This window comes from Pempheris klunzingeri, chromosome 2, assembly GCF_042242105.1.
Source record: "Pempheris klunzingeri isolate RE-2024b chromosome 2, fPemKlu1.hap1, whole genome shotgun sequence".
In the NCBI taxonomy this organism is placed as follows: domain Eukaryota; kingdom Metazoa; phylum Chordata; class Actinopteri; order Acropomatiformes; family Pempheridae; genus Pempheris; species Pempheris klunzingeri.
Window position 1 is genome coordinate 16,447,419 of NC_092013.1, and position 16,964 is coordinate 16,464,382.

General features: G+C 40.1%; 1 protein-coding gene across 7 annotated transcripts in view; it reads left to right on the forward strand.

The window, feature by feature from the left end:
- The first annotated feature begins 1,117 nt into the window (after positions 1-1,117).
- LOC139210833 (R3H domain-containing protein 2) overlaps positions 1,118-16,964 on the forward strand; it is a 29,151-nt gene continuing 13,304 nt past the window's right edge. Inside the window, exons 1-15 of one of the 7 annotated variants that reach the window (XM_070841019.1) lie at positions 1,118-1,255; positions 1,426-1,648; positions 2,248-2,289; positions 3,853-3,939; positions 4,103-4,247; positions 4,984-5,062; positions 5,706-5,765; positions 6,476-6,616; positions 7,852-7,960; positions 9,755-9,850; positions 10,323-10,369; positions 11,093-11,146; positions 14,583-14,818; positions 16,112-16,236; positions 16,771-16,869. In XM_070841019.1, the coding sequence (XP_070697120.1) occupies positions 1,490-1,648; positions 2,248-2,289; positions 3,853-3,939; positions 4,103-4,247; positions 4,984-5,062; positions 5,706-5,765; positions 6,476-6,616; positions 7,852-7,960; positions 9,755-9,850; positions 10,323-10,369; positions 11,093-11,146; positions 14,583-14,818; positions 16,112-16,236; positions 16,771-16,869 (1,479 nt within the window). In that variant the 5' untranslated portion in view covers positions 1,118-1,255; positions 1,426-1,489. Of the gene's footprint in view, positions 1,256-1,425; positions 1,649-2,247; positions 2,290-3,852; positions 3,940-4,102; positions 4,248-4,983; positions 5,063-5,705; positions 5,766-6,475; positions 6,617-7,851; positions 7,961-9,754; positions 9,851-10,322; positions 10,370-11,092; positions 11,147-14,582; positions 14,819-16,069; positions 16,237-16,770; positions 16,870-16,964 lie in introns of all 7 variants that reach the window. The other 6 variants (XM_070841011.1, XM_070841035.1, XM_070841027.1 and 3 more) reach the window with 6 other exon arrangements.

A 16,964-nucleotide genomic window follows, 5' to 3' on the forward strand; every position in this document is an offset into this window, starting at 1 on the left:
CTGTCTTTTTTTTGTTGTGCATGTTAATATTCATGTAATATTATATATATTATATTATGCTCTATTATATCTACTGAAGATGTGTCTTTAGAAGTGTGTTTGTAACTGATTCCCATGACACAAATTAAAATGTTCTGGCTTATACTAGAACATGTTGGCACATAAAAGAAGAAAGTGAAAGTGATGAAACAAGCAGTTTGCCATCAGTTACTGGCACCAACCTGCTGTTATTGTATCAAACTAGTTGTAAATATCCACTAAGGTTCATCCCTCAGAGTTTGTAGAGATTTGGCTGTACTGTTTGTCCTGACATTAAAACTAAAATAATAATTAAAAAAAAGTAAACTAAAACTCCTTAATAGGAAGGTTGAATTCTCAAGTGGGGTTGAATGAGGTTCTTACCCACAGCCAGTATATTACCTACAGTAGATTAGTCAGACAGCCATTTCTGACGGGGAACTGACTCCACTGTGAAAAAAACAGGATTTTTACCTTGCAGAACACAGGAGTTGCTGGTATATGGCTCCCTCGATTGGTTAGTTTGTATCATCATATGATTTGGTATTTTAAAAATTAGGTTTGGATGCTAACTTAAGTCCCAAATCATTGTGCCAGCAGCAGACCAGCAACTCGAGCAACTCACTCAAATTGTCAGTGGAGTCTAGAAGAGAGAGCAGCTTCAGTTCCCTGTTGGAAAGGGCTGCCTGATGCAAGTTAAAGCAGTGAAAATATTCTAAAGAGTACACTTAAATGGATGTTGATATTTTTCTTTTAGATGGCTAAAATACATTTTTTGCTGCCCCCATCCATAATAGTGCATTGTGTAGCGCCCGTGTATTTCCAGTTGACAATATACTGATCATGGACAAGTACATCAAATAACCCCACTTAAAAAAAAATAACCATCCCTTTAACTACAACAATGTAGTTAATGTATCTGTTTAAATTAATGATTGAATAGATTGAACTTTAACTTAAACACTAAAAGGAACAAACCAGAGGAGCTCAATAATTATGCTGCAAAGACCAGTCATTTAACTTAATACATTTGTCATTCTTTTTTATCTGCATGTTGTTGTTTTTTTCCATCTCACAGCCCCACCCCGAAGGCTAAGGCCTGCTATGGACTGCGCTTCGCCCCCTGCTGCAGCCCAGCCCAGTACACTACCTTAGTGGGTTCCCCTCATCTTCCTGTGTGTGGTTTCCATCCAGACTCACTGTTCAGAGTCGAGCACAGATCTGGTACCACCTACAGGTAGATAGTATAGTGGTGCACTCTCACACAAAAACTGCATTTGACTCTGTCTGTTTCTCTCTGCTTTCCCTTTGGTCATACATTGTCAAAATTTCAGAACCCTTTGGTTTGCAAAACTCTCCAAGCCTCGTATTTTCCCCTCTTTTTTTAAATCGACTCTTTTCTCTCAGCCACTCCTGGGTTCTCCACCCAACCCCCTCCCCAACTCCCACCCTCTCCCCCTCCCCTAAGAAGATGTCACTGAGCCTGACAACAGACATCCAGCAGGAGGGAGAGAGTGGGCCACTCATTGAGCCCTGCGGTCGAGGCAAGACCTCCCCTCAACCACAGGGCACCAAGGAAGGGACAGGAGAGGGCCTGGAGCCTGAGGATAGCTCCCCACAGGATGCACAGGTGGGAGGAAGTGTCGAAATGAGAGTGCTATGTATGCTCTGCAGGATCCAGCTAAAAGTATCACAGAGATGCTTTGGCTGTTTGAAATCTGTCAAATGCACACATGTCTTCTAAAAATAGGGTTACAAACCCATTTAGGCATTTACATGGTCAGGAAATCAGGTGCCTACAGCAGAAATCTATGTCACATGTTCTGTAAACACAATATCTGACTAAAAGTGATTAGACTAATTACTAAAAGTTTACACATTTTCACCTCTATTCCAGGTCATTCCTGGTCACTGATCTGAGCAGAATTGGTACATGCAAATCTTATTATGCAGAAAACATGAGGTTTTGTGAATGTACGTGACTGTACTATAGTAGCAACACAATTGCAATCCACAACATTGTGGATTTTGTCACGCACATTAATTTTTGAATTAATTTAACAAATAAAATGTTTTAATATTCTATGGTTCAACAAGAGCTTGGAGCTTTCTGTTATTGAATTACAACGTCCTCTGGTAACAATCTCTTTCCAACTATGTTTATCTGTATCTAATCTGCATTGTGCTCCTTATTATTAAGATTAGCAAAATAACAAATTTCTCTTGCAGAAACGGGCTCCTAATCATAGCCATGGCAGGAAAAGGGCGAAGGTGAGCAATTTTTGGTGATATTTTACTTTTTTTCTTTCTTTACTTTTCTTCCACTGCAAAACCAGATACTCATCTTTCTGAAATTCACCCAAATAATTTCATAATCCTGCATGCTGGAATAACCCCCTGCTGGTTTGTTCTAATCTTCTTAACTACAGTGGACCACCTTCCTCTTATCATTGGCTTAAAATCTTAAACCCCACAGGAGGGTTAAAAGTAGACACGTTAAGGTGGCTTCAGTAAGGCTATGAAGAAGAAGTGGTGGTCACACAGAGCAAGCTGTGTTCAGATACATCCTCAAATTGATTTTTGTCTCGCTTGGACCTCTTGACTAGTTTAGCAGTTTGTGTCTTTCGGCCACAAACTGTAGAAATTGTCCAATTTATTTTCCTCCAGACTCTCTCCGTGCCGTGGCGTTTGGATATAGATCAAAGTCTCACCTTTGACATTGTATGCACTATATGCATATGAATTTGTTGCTAACATAGCTTTATATTATTTTTATTAAATTATTATTTTTTTATCTATATTAAACTTTATGACAAAAACCTGAAGATGTGCATTGAACTTTGTAGTATTGTTTTTAGGCTTGTGTACATCTTTGTCTAGGCAGCGGTTGTTCATAGTCGGACATGTGTTCAATCCTTTCACTGTGTTTTGGGATTAGCTTTCTAATGTGACATCCCATGCTTAACCCTGCTCATAATACCACCCTGGTTTTATGTCCCTCTTTTTGTTTTAGTACATAATCTGCAAAGGGACAGTATCTTAATCAGCTGTGTTATATTGATGCTCTGTGCGTTCCCCATGTCTCACTCCAGCCCTTCCTCCATTCCTGAGGAAACTCCATTATCAGTAATTTTTTAGGGCTTTATATTTTATACTCTTACAAGGGACTTATAACATGTTGGCCCCTCTGGTATGAAAACACAACATAACATCCAAAAACCTGTAGAGGATTTTCTCATCCTATCAAAACCTCAAAAATTGTTACACGTACAGCTACACAATGTGATACTGTACAGAATCAACAACGTTATTTCATATTGTAATCTCCACTATTAGGCGCTGTTTATTTGAGAATTGTCATTGTTTATTTTTCCAACAAAAACCTGAAATTAATCTAATTTACACTTACAAAATTTACACACGAAAAAAAAAATTGAAAATCTGTGTTAAAGATAATGTGGAGTGAAAAGTGGAAAGATTGAGTTTAAAAATGATCTTTGTGATGCCAGCACTCTTTAGTTTAGTTCACTGTTTACTAGATTATTTAGGTCAAGGTGCTGTAGTACTTCATCAGCAGCTCATTTGCATTTTTTCTTAACTTCATATAACAAGCAGTTGTTTTTGAGCTGTGCTTGTTCCGAGAGGACCTTGTTACTGTGAACCACAACGATCATCATTATCCTGGAGCAGGAAGCAACACATTTTGGATGCACGTGACACATAATACAGTTTAAATTGACATGCTGGATTTACAACAGCAACAATTTAAAGTGAAATCCCCATAGAACAAACAAAATTAGCCTTACAGGTAATATATGTGTGATTCTGTTTCAGTCTAATGCCAAACTGAAGCTGGTACGGAGTCTGGCAGTGTGTGAGGAATCCTCTGGTCCGTTCTCCAATGATGGGCCTCCAGAATCGGTACTGTTCCTGTCTCTAACCCATAACCCCTCACCCTAACCCTAGTGCATACCCTGCAGTTAGCCTAGCCTGCAGCGTTATGTATGCAACTACAGTTTGGATTAACAATGCTTAATAGACTAGACAAAATTAGAATTCAAAATTTTACCATCTTTTCTCATAGCAGTGGAATGTGGTTTTCCAGGATATCATCCAGCTTCACATCAGCTGTCCATCAGACAAGGAAGAGGAGAAGTCCTCAAAGGACGAGTATGAAAATGAAGAGAAGGAGAAGAAGGACAAGACTCCGCGAAAGATGTTGTCACGTGGTAAGATGCAACTTTGGCGCTTAAATGCATTTTGTAGCCTGTTGTTCTAATCCTGATCAAACCTGTGTTCATATCAGTTTTGGCACCATGCTCATTCCCCCTCTTTATCTCGTGTGACAATAAATTGATTATGATAATTTAATTGTTGATAATAAGTGTGCCCTACAAAAATACAATCAATGTTAAATGATAATGTCAGTTAAAATGTCCCACAGTCATTTTTAAAAGGCTTTGTCTTGTCATGACTGTTACATGTAAATAAGATGTCCACTGTGTTATTAATACCCAAACTAATATGATGTCAAGCTAATTTCTCTGGAAGATAATGGGATCCCTCCCTCTTCTTTTTTTAATTACCTACCTCGCTCCTTCTCTCTGCAGAGGCCCTCAGGCATCATTAAACTCTGAGAGCAGCAGAGATGAAATGGCTAGCCCAACTGTCTAGCGTAGTGGAAAATGATCTCCTGAAGAGTGTGTTTGTGTGAAAGTATGGACAGTGAACAGTGAGCTGGTGTCTCATGCTATCAGCTTCTTATGTCTATCCTCCCTGAACAACCTGGTATGCTGCTGCTGGTGTGTCGGGAGTGCCATTTTAGGACCTATGCGTAGCAGCATGCTAACTCCACTCTTTCTGTCTCCCCTGCACTATACAGAAGTGTCACTTGCTCTCTTCCCACCAAGTCTCACAACCTTTTCCTCCTGTTGCCTGCCTCTTTACTGTTTTCTTCTTTGTTAGACTCCAGTCAGGAATACACTGACTCCACGGGCATCGATGTTCATGAGTTTCTGGTCAACACACTGAAAAACAATCCCAGGTATGAGATTGCCACCAAAGGGTGACTGATATCTGTAGCTGGTCATTTCTGTTCATTCATTCGTTCCCTTGTTAAGGATTAATTTTGATCCAGCCAACTACTGAGATATATCATGTATTTCATGACAAAGTTATCTATTTAAATAGTCTGTTTTTGATGAGCTTTAATCCAGTATGTTACATCTTTCTTTTTTTTATTAAGCAGCTCTTTAGGTAAATGAATAAAATAAACAGATAAATGAAGATTGCACCTTCACCTTTCAGTTTCATAAAGTGGAGTGGTCTGCAGTCTAGTAACACTGTAGTTGCATTGATGGCAATGTGCAATATGAATTGCAGCATGTATCAACTAGCACCATGGAATGAACAGTGTTAGATTTTAACATTATGTTGTCAAGTGTCATAGGGCTCACATTTGCTGACAGTAGGGTCTCTGCATTTGCTGCAGAGTAGCACTGTTGTCTGAAAGGACTGATAAAAATACAGTTTGAAAAAAAGATGTAAATGTTGGAAGGATCACTATTGTATTAGAAATGGTACGACCATTATTGGAAGGACTAGAGTGCCTCGAGTATACCTGGCAAAGATCACTGACACCCCCCAAAACTCTGCCCTCCTCTTTCTCCTCCCCTTTGGCCCAGCAGGGATCGAATGATGCTGCTCAAACTAGAACAAGATATCCTGGAATTCATTAATGACGACAAGTAAGCCACGTTCTTCATAACCACTCTCTTGTGTTTAAATTTAGCCCTTCTTCATCCATTCCTTTTTATTTATAGATTGCTGAGGTAATAGGATAAATATGGCAAGTTGTCGTTGATATTATGGGGTAAGTTTAGGCTGACGATATTTCTGGCTTGGACTCTGTGTTCCCTTGTAAACAGAATACTGCTATTCAACTTAAGTATTATGATTTTAAATCTGCTTGAAAACAGCAATTCATCGTGTGCAAAATGGCACAAAATGAATTGTCCTGATTGTGAGACATCCTGCTTGTCAAACACCTCATAAATTGGAGGGAAAAAAAACACAACACCCTAAACCTTTTTCAGAGAGGATAATTCTTGTGGGAAAGAAAACGACAGAAGGTATGATAGGAGTTACAAAAAAAGAGATAAATGCAGTGTTCACCACCATCCTTTAGAAAATATCGAGAATGCAATTTTGCATGAGAAGGGCCGTTGTTTCAGACAGCCTGAATCCCTCAGAATGCAAATCCATTTGGCATTTACACATAGAACAAACATAAGAGGGTTATGTACTCAAATTATGTCAAATGCTTAAAGGAAATGTACACATCACAAGAACAGACATTTCAGCATTCAACAAATAGCAAAAAAAAAAAAAAAAAAGGCAGTTGCAGTGTTGAAATAATAAATGCTACTCACAGCTTTGCCATTTGTGCCCTCTGCAGTAACCAGTATAAGAAGTTTCCTCAGATGACTTCTTATCACCGTATGCTGCTGCACCGTGTGGCTGCCTACTTCGGCATGGACCACAATGTGGATCAGACGGGCAAGGCAGTCATCATCAACAAGACGGGCAACACACGCATGTGAGTGTAGATCCTGACTTTGGCCCAGATTTCAGCAGCTGCAGTCTTAAAGCTGCAGGAAGCTCAATCTAGAATTACACTTTTTCCAAATCTTTATATCGGTGTGCATATAATGTACTGAGATTACTCAGTATTAAAAGCCCATTAAAGAGACACCATACTTTATTTTGACTTTTCCACATACCAACATTGTAGTGGTGTCAACTTGGGTTATAGAGGGGGCTATTATATGCAAATTAATAACCCATAAATAATGTGAGCAACCTCAAGAGACCACACAATCTCAAGTTCATGTGGCATAGGCTGCTGGGTATGGCTTCAACTCACAGTTATTTTGATTGTTGATTATTTTCTCAATTGGTTGTTTGGTCTATAAAATGTCAGAAAATGGTGAATGTCTAAGTGTTTTCCAACGGCCTCAGATGTCTTGTTTTGTCCACAACCCAACGATATTTAGTTTACAGTCATAGAGGAGTAAAGAAACCAGAAAATATTCACATTCACAAAGTTGGAATCAGATACTTTTGACTTTTCCCTTTAAAGAATTACCCAAACTCGTTTATCTATCATCAAAATTAACTTAATCGTTGACCAGTAATTGATTACTCAGTGCAGTTCTGCTGCTGGGACAAGATAGGGATGACAGAAGGATCCCACAGCCGTAAACTCTGTTTGGCCAAATTAAAAACCATCCAAAACATTTGTGCCAGAAGTAGAGACTGCTGATATCCGTGCATCTTTGTTTTATTCCTGTTAACTCTTCTGGGAAAAATCTAAATTCATGCTCAGAACATGGGGAAACAGTCACTAACTAACTGTAATCAACTTTTCGTTTTCCTTTCAGAAGAAGAAAATTCCCTTGGCTATCAAAAAGTTAAAAGTTGAAATATCAGTGAGTTTGTCAGAAAACAATATATTGTACTTGTGTTGAGGTGTTGATAATGTTAACAGCGGCCAGATGCACCTTAACAGTTATAGTTTGCCAAATTAATGTGTGAGGTTTGTTAGGCACACAACAGCAAATCACAGAAACACAGAAATGGACAAACAAAATCTGGTCAGATTTAATATTCAGATGTAGATGTACTAACATTTCCACATTCACCGTGGATCGTGTCATTTTTTTCTTGTTACCTTGCTTAGATGTTTTTCTGTTATGCAGTCAAATGTTATGTTTTGTGTAGTTTTGTTTTAGTATGTTAATAAAGATACATTGGCCTCTACCTTTTCTACAGCCCAGAACAGAGGTTCTCTGAACACATCAAGGATGAACGTAACATGGACTTCCAGAAGAAATTCATCCTTAAGAGAGATGATGCCAGCATGGACAAGGATGATAATCAGGTAGGCTACATTGTATACCATGACATTTGTTAACTATACCAGATTCACTATCCATCTATTTCACTGTTACCACTAAGTACGTTTAAGATTAAAGTGTTTAATAGTTCTAACATGTGCCACTTCTTCTCATACTTCATAATGGCATCTTTTTGTAGTTACAACCATCAGTTGTGTTGGTCATTGAGCAAAAAGAAACGTTGTCGGCTTGTCTGATGGAATCTGTTATAAGGACCTTCAAGCGGGCCTTTTTCATAGTCCTGGCGTAATCTTTCAGCACCTTGTTGTATCAGTTGGAGATGGATCACATAGCTCTTGCTTCAACAGAAGTACAGACATAGGAGACAAACTGTTTGTTACCTTTTCCAGATCTGATAAAAGGAGGCAGGCCCTATTTTTGATGGCATCTAAGCTGTGAATCAAGCACTCACAGGCTCCCAGCGGTGAGCCCCCAGATTATCCGAGCATCTAGAAGTAGGAGTAGTAGTGGGGCGGGCTTGCTTCAACAAGTGCTGCAGCGTCATCTTGCCCCTGCCATGTGTTAATAATTAAAAATCACTTTCATTATTACAAATAAAGGTACTGACCTTAACAGGGGTGTCCTAATTGATTTATCAATGGTAGCTCTGTGGATGAGGTTTGAACAATGATGACTGCATGTGATTTTAATTACACAGTTGGCAGGTGGGTGTGAAACGGTATGCGTTCCAACAGAGATGAAAATTTGCAAGTGAAAGGAGCTTTAACATCTGTAAGAGTTGGGGTGGCACAATTAATGGACGAAGTGCAGTCCTCACTTTTAGGCTGTGATTAAGCCCAAACCATTACATTCTCTGCCCTACCAGGTCCAACGTCCAATGTTTTTAGACATGTGGATTGGACATCGCAGGTTTCCTGTATGCAAAATGGTTTTCTTTCTGTTAAATTGATGATAAATTTAAGTTAGAATTAGAGATGACATGATACTGCCAGTACCACTAACAATGAGAGCGAACTAAGCTACTAAAGCACATCCAAATGCAGTAATTTAGATGTTCCTGGTACTGTCTCTCAAAATGACACACAGTTTACAGTTTTCAATTTACAATGCATTCAACATCTGCTCCATTGCTGCTGATTCCTTGTCTTTGAGCCACAAAACTGTTTAACCTGGAGTTTAAATTCAAAACCAGACTCAGATTTAGTAATGACACAGGATATGTTTAAACTCTGTCAAGTATAAAACTCACAACTGCAACATTGCCTATTTGTTACAAATGGAGCACTATACCTTGCTTGCACAAACATGTAAAAATAGTTTGTGGAGGTTTCAATAAAGCAACCCCACGTTTCTACCCACAGAAACAGGTTGATCATTATGAAACAGCATTTTTTTTTATATCAACTTTGTTGCCGTCTGAAGCATGTTTCTTACACTTTATTTCCTCCAACAATGTGTGTTTTAAGCACTGACACTTTTCTTTGGCGCCTAATACTTGTGCATATTTGTCATATTCCTTTGTATGATAATTTTGCAAGTGTTCTATCACGTTTGTGGTGCTAAAACCTTCCCACGCTGATTCCACCACCTCAAAACACTTGTTCCCATTCTGTTATTTTGTTTTGACGGCAGGCAGCTGCTCTCCCTCACGTGCTACTGTTGTTGTCATGTGACTTACTTGCTTCTTATATTTACAGCGAGCACTTAATGTGGCTACACGTGTATTTCCATAAAATTTCAGCACATTATTTGTGAATAGGGCATGTTGGATTGTAATTGTGATTTATTGATGTGATTTTTTTCCCCCCAAATGTTAGATCCGTGTGCCACTGCAGGACGGGCGACGTAGCAAATCCATTGAAGAGCGAGAAGAAGAGTATCAGCGGGTACGAGACCGAATCTTTGCCCGAGAAGTAAGTATTGGACCTGGACAGGTTGACAAACATTGGCTAGGACAGATGAGCATTAAAGCATTAAGTTTCTCAATCATAAGCCGTTACCTCCAACTGCCTTGACTACCTAATCACAGGATGCATGTCTGAGCTGTTATTTATTTACTTATTTATTTTACCTTCACGGGCCGCTAAAACTAAGGAGGTACAGTATTTGATAGCAAAGATCACAAAAAAATTGGGGGGGAAAATGCGTAACTCACCTTTGATTATTCTAATTTCCCACACTGGTAATCATCTTGTGGCCATAACGTCGTCATAAAGTCTTAGATTATCATGATCCCTTAAGGAGGCCCGACCCTCAGATTGGGAACCACTGCTTGAAGTGACTCAGTACATTTGATGTCAAACTTGAAAACTTCTGAAAAGTTGATATGCAACAAGTGTTGGTCTTAAGTAATCCTGAATCAATGAAGCATTTCATAATGTGCAGGTGTCCTTTTTTTTACAGTCCTCTCAAAATGGATACATCGACAACAGGTAAGATGACACATCCTACTGCAGACTCCAGTGTGTCTAATTTAGAAGCATCCAACCGTGCCACCTTTCCCCTTAAAACTACAGTTTGCTTGTTAGGTTTCAGTCATGAACGTTAAGGGGCTATAGACCCATAAACCAAATTTACGGATTAAACCTTGATTCTTTGGACAAATATGACCACTTCCAATAATCTAGCCACTACAAACATGTGGCACAGTTGACCTCAAACAATATTTAATTGTAAAAGAGAAATGATGTAAGTATTATTTCACACGTATTTTGTTCTTTTCATTGGCGTGCAAATAATCAATATGCATTCGCTGATGGTTTCCCTCAAGAGTTGTTTTATGCTAGACTGAGGAACATGCTGTTTTTGAAAAAGATTTGTTGGTAGTAGAACAAATGTTTTCTAGAAATAAGTTGGCTCACACAGCAGTTACATTCAGCCTCCATCACCAGGCACTCTGGCCATTGAAGTTGAAAGATTAGGACATAATATGCTGAGAGAGAGAAAGAGGAAGCGTGGGCCTTTCAACAGCCAAAGTTTCTGCCTTGTGTGCATTTTTTTTTTTTCCTTCTTCTCAGGGGTAAAAGTTCTACACTGTGCCTACCTCTACCTCCCACCCCTCCCTATCTCACCCTCCCCTAAACCCACCCCCACCCTCCTGTTCTCCAATCCAGTCCTGTAACCCTAGCATTTTCTCCTAATGTTAACCCCAACAGACTTTCCACTGAGGGCTACTGCTCTAGCTCTCAAAAGAGGAGGCAGATCTTTAGGTATTGGGGTGCTGCTGACTTTGACATGTGTGTTGCCATGCCCATTCTTTGAAAGTGGTTTGGTGATGATAGTGGTGACTTGTGGTGGTTTTTCTATCTTTGCTTGGTGTAGTCGGCTGATTGATGGCTATCCCAGCACTGCACCGTGGGGCTTCCCATGGCCCATGCATGGCTGCTTTGTGGTTTCACTGAGGACTGATTGACCTACTTACCCTTCCACCCATCTACCACCAACTACATTATTTTTATATAGAGTAACTGCATCACTTCCACAGTAACCTGTTTGTTTTGTGGTTAACTTAGTCTTGTAGTTTTTTGTTAACATGTCACCTGTTGCATAGCAGCACATAAAAATACATTTCATAGTGCATTTGAACTTGAAGTGAAGTTGAGCTGACAAGTGGAAAATGAGACACATTGGACTGTAAAGAAAATTCAGTGCTACCAGTGCTAGTGCAAAACGGCTACATAATTATTTTTATTATCTGTAATCTTCAGATTTTTTTCCTTGATTAACCTTTTGGTCTATAAAATATCAGACAAAAGTGAAAAATGTTCATTACAATTTTCCAAAGCCTAAGTTGACATTTATGTTGCTTCTTTTTGTCCAATCTGTCAAGACAGCCATCAGAAGCCTAAGAGATTCAGTTTACCACCATAGAGAGCTAAGAAACAAAGCAAAGCTGGAACCAGTGCATTTTTGGCATTTTAAAGGTTCTCTATACAATATCTCAGCATCTCAGACTAAAACATGTGCGCCTCCCCACTCCACCCTCGGCGCAGGGTCTCATTTATTCTGTGCACAAACGCTGACTGACCTTGTATGCTACTGTGTTATCTCAGTAGCTTAGCTGATTCTGTCTCTGGGCCACAGCTCTGGTTCTTTTTTTTTTGTTTTGTTTTGGCCCGGTTTTGCTGTTTTATGGGCTCACTCACTGAACGTTTTATAGACTCACACGCACTAACAATGCACGCATGACCATCCTGCTGACCATAACAATGGATAGAGATGCTCAGATTACAACACACACAGAGTGACTTCATTGTGCAGGTCGTCATTCCTCCACTTTATCTTTACATAGCAAACTGTTGTTTAATCCTATATTCTGGATGTCGTATAGAGAACCTATTAAAAAATTACTTAACTATCACCTATGAACTGCAATGTCCCCAGTTAGCATCTAATCGTAGCGCTTTGACGCATCTTCCTCCTCCTCGTTTCCTGTAATCACTCCACTCGTAAACATTGTGTCTTGTGTTTGCCGTGTCATTTGGAGGCTTTAAGATTACGTTTTAGATAAAGGCTGTAGGCTACTGTTAGTTCATTTCTTTGTCATCATTTTTGTTTGTGCTGCTTGCAGAAATCACATCAGAAGTTGGCATGTAATCTAATATGGCATTAATGATTTATGTTTGAAGTTTGAAAGCTTAAGCTCATCTTAAAAAGGTGTAAGCTCAGTGTAGTAGCTGTTAACTGTAACTAAATATGTGCCGTTGAACTGAGACCTCCATATTTCACTTAAATGAACCAAAACAAGAAGACATGGGTTAATTGAGCAGTCTAATGAAAACGAGGATAAAGAGAGAGATTAAAGCACATGACAACTGGCCAGCTTGGCCTGCTTCCCCTGTTTGTGCCTGTGATGGGGGATGCTGTCGTGAAAAGAGAGTGGAGATGAAATATCATGTGATCAACAGCAGGTTCCCTCCTCCTCCTCCTCCTCCTGCTCATCCTGCTCTCATCTTTGTCTGCAGAGCGAAGCGAACAAGAGTGCGCCTCCCTTACAGAGAATGGCAGTGCACCCACCCTTCCTTAAAATAGGCTGTTCAGAGAGAGGACTTAAAATAGATCCTCCATTAATTACAGTCTCTCTGAAATATTTATCAGCCACAGCCACCTTCAAACAGCACTCACTATCACAAGGGTTTTTACAACCAGTACCCACATCCCTGCTCTCGTCACGGAGATTCCCACAATCAGCCTTACATGTTTTGAATTCCTTTTCCTCTTGTTCTCTCTACACGGACATGCTCTGTTCATATCCTTCTTCCAGTTCTAAAAGGATGTAAAAACCAAGTGTTTACAGCTGACTTGGCTGTTTTTTTTGTTGATTTTTTTTAAACTCTGCTGTCCTCAATTCAGAGTCATAGATGTCTTTTCCCCTATAAGGCTTTCTATCTACATTCAACTTAATGCAGCACCACAGTATGTATCGCACATGTTTTTTCGAAGTTCATTTTCATTCAGATCTGCTATGTTAATGCACAAGCTCAACAGGACATGTGCAAATGGAACAATGATCTTGATGCTGACATGTCAATGGCAGACCCGGCCATTCACTTGGTTGGAGGGGAGGGGTTTTGTCAGAGTGGCGGTTACGCTTACAGTGTGATCATTGGTTTTCTCGGCAGCTACCCTTATCCAGGGTGACAGCATCCCAACAACACAATGAGTGTGTATACAGCAATAATAGTTCAAAGAACCATAGTGGTGAACCAGTGGTAGCAAGTGTTTAATTTGTAGACAGTGTGTGTGAGTCTGAGTGTCGATGTACATCTGCTCTTACTGTCTGAGTGTTGATGTACATCTGGTATTGATTTACAGGTGTATGTGTGTCTTGTTTCCATGTCATTTCTTGTCTTTAAAACAATCTATTTTAATTGCATGTGTTACCTTTTTATCTGTATCCTAATGTACAACACATATGTCTGCAAGTGCTCATTCTGTGAAGTCCCTTTTTGTGATGTCTCCAGTCTTAGATGGTTTGTGTGTTGAACTCATGGATGTTTGTCTCATCTAGTCTCACTGTAATATCCTCTTACACCCCATTGTTAATTGTCTGGAGCATCTTTTCTCCCTGCATGTATGTTTTCCTATGTGGATGGGTTTGTATGTGTGTTCCTGTGTGTGAATGTGTGCGTACTCGTATGTTTAAAACTGGAAATAATATCGTTTGGTGGTTTGTTGCCTGATTTTTGTATTGTGGTTTCACTAAACCAGCCAATGTGCATCTGTGTTGAATGCCCAATTCTTTAAGCCTGACGCATTGGGTGTCTGCTCCACCTGTTGATGACCTTACTGTGCTCTTCTGCTTCTGCTCTTCCCTCTATCCTATTTTGTCTTTGACTGTCCTTCTATTTCTGTTTCCACCTACATTCATCTCTGCTTCAAATTCTCCCATATGCACATACTCCCCTTTTCTCTATATTCCTCACCCAACTCATGTTCATTTCTCTCTTACTCTCCTCCTTGGACTTCTTACTCTTCAACACTTATTCTCTCTGTGCACATCTCTCTCTTGCTACTTCGTAACTCTCTTTGCTTTAATTCCCTCTGCCACCTCTTATTTTCCCCCTTTCCTGCATATATCCCCATTTTATCCCCTTCATTTCATCTCGTCTCTCTCCTCTTCCTCTCCGTTCTGTCTTCTCTCAGAGGGAATCGTGAGAGCTCCAGCCGAGCTTCTAGCAGTCGTCAAAGCAGCACAGACAGTGACATGAAGTGCCTGGAGCCACGGCCCTGGAGCAGCACCGACTCAGACAGCTCCAACCGCACCCTCCGGCCGCCCGTCACTAAGGCTAGCAGCTTCTCTGGCATCTCCATCCTTACCAGAGGGGATAGCCTTGGCAGCAGCAAAGGCTCACAGGGAAGCTGCAAAGGCTCTCGCTCTGGTAAGGACTGTGGAGGAAAGTTTAGGAAAAAAGGAGACATTTAGTGTATGTCACCAAGGCTTGCAGTGGCTAACTTCTAATGATGCCACAATGTAGATGTACACAATGACATATGGTCATTGTAGTTCATTAATAGAACCCCCTCCCCAACTTGTTTTTGTAAAAGTAGTTTCTAAAGATACAAAACATTTTTAGACTAGTCCAAATGGGAAAGTTTCTGCTGAGATACTACGGGTCCTCATCCTTGAAGCCTCGTCTTGGGCAGAATGATTTTCTCTATCTGTTAGCATTTTCTTTTTGAGCTCCTCATTATTAAATTTCATGACACCAGTTACTCTTGGCTGCCTGACAGATATTCAGTCTTTGCAGTTTCTGCAGTGAAGATATCAGGAGGCGCTCACTGCTCATTCTCACTCATTAGGAATTTATTTCCTCTTTTACACAAGCCGTCAGAAACTCCAGTTAAACCGAACTAACTAAAGACGTATAGGCCTGACTCAGGACAATAATGTGGTTGAACAGAACTAGTTTGCATGATGTGTTACCTGATAACATCTGAAATCTTGGCCAATCACAGTGTGATGTCGTACTGAATGTGAATCTCGGTTTAGTAAATTATAGAAATTGTCAGACACAATCCCTCTTAAGTCGACGTCAGGAAGGTGGGCGTCAGACAGAGCATACCAGATATTTAACTCACATACAGATGCTTTATAAATGGAATAATTGAAGAAGCTCGCTAGCATAGCAACATTAAAGCTACAAACAACCTAATAATGGAGGACTCTGTGAATGAGCCAGTACATCATTACTCTCTCCTTTCAAAAATTAAATCTAATCAAGATTTAATTGTCCAGTCTTCCAATATAATGTGACCTCTACCTGCCTTTCAAAACTTAATATCCAAAGAAAAGTCATCTTAACTAATTCAGGCTAATATCGTATATTGTTTATGAACTGGCTGTTAGTTAATTTAACTTTCCCTACAGGTTAAAACATAAATGAATGGTTTGTTGCTATAATTAACACCAGGCCCTAAACATTTACACTAGAGAGGCTTCACCACTCACTCACCACCACTTTGTGTCAGTGGTCCAGGAAACTATCTAGAAGATGAAAATTTTAAAAAATACAGGCACATGAGCATATATATGATAAAAACATGTTTGTGGATTTACCATTTTGCTCAGAGCAAAAATTAATTTTCAAAATTATTTGCTGTATCCATCATGTCATCTTCTGCATCACTAGGCCTGCCCCTAGTCAGTCCTGATGTGTGTCCCCCACCTGCAGCCTCCCAGTCTAGCCGTAGCCTACTTCCCTGCCCATCACAACAACCGCAGCCGCAGCCCCCGCCTCAGACCGCCCTGCTGCCCACCCCACAGCAACACCCAATGGGCAACCACATGATTGCTCAGGTATGTACCTCCACTACCTGCGTTTATGTCAAGCATCACAGTAAAAATGAAGACGCACTTCCAAGTTACATCTAATTGAGGATCTAGTTGAATCTGTCGATCAATAGAACATCTTCAGTGATCCTGTGTCCATCCTTGTCTAAATGGGCCGTAATTAAAGTAATGCTGTCCCTGAGGCGGAATCTTTAAATGTGTAAGAGGACAAAATAAGCTATTTACAGTCATTGACAGCATATGCAATGACAGCCATTTCCTCTCTTGTTTCTCTCTGAGTAATAGTAAATACATTTCATTTGGTTCACAATTTTATTGGTTTTGCATAATATTGAGAAACTAAAGGTGATTTCCATTACTATCCATCTGTTCATTAACAACTTTTCCTCTGTGTTCTAACCCACATCTTTCCTGTGTCTTCATTTCTCTTTATTCCCTCCTATCCGTCTGCTTCTGACACCCTCCTTCTCACTGGCTTGCTCAACACGCTCTCTGTGCTCTGCCTCTTTATTTCCTCCCTCTTTCTGGTGGCGTGTATAGCCGGTGGCATCTCTGCAGCCCTCTCAGCCTGTCTCCTACTCCAGCCCTTCCTGCCCCCAGGTTCTCCTGCCAGTTTCTCCTCCCCAGCAGTACACAATGGTACTGTCACCTATTGTAGCTTCATCTCTTTATGTTAATTTAGTTAAAGCATTACTGCATTACTGACGTCCTCACACTGTGCATTTAGCTATTGC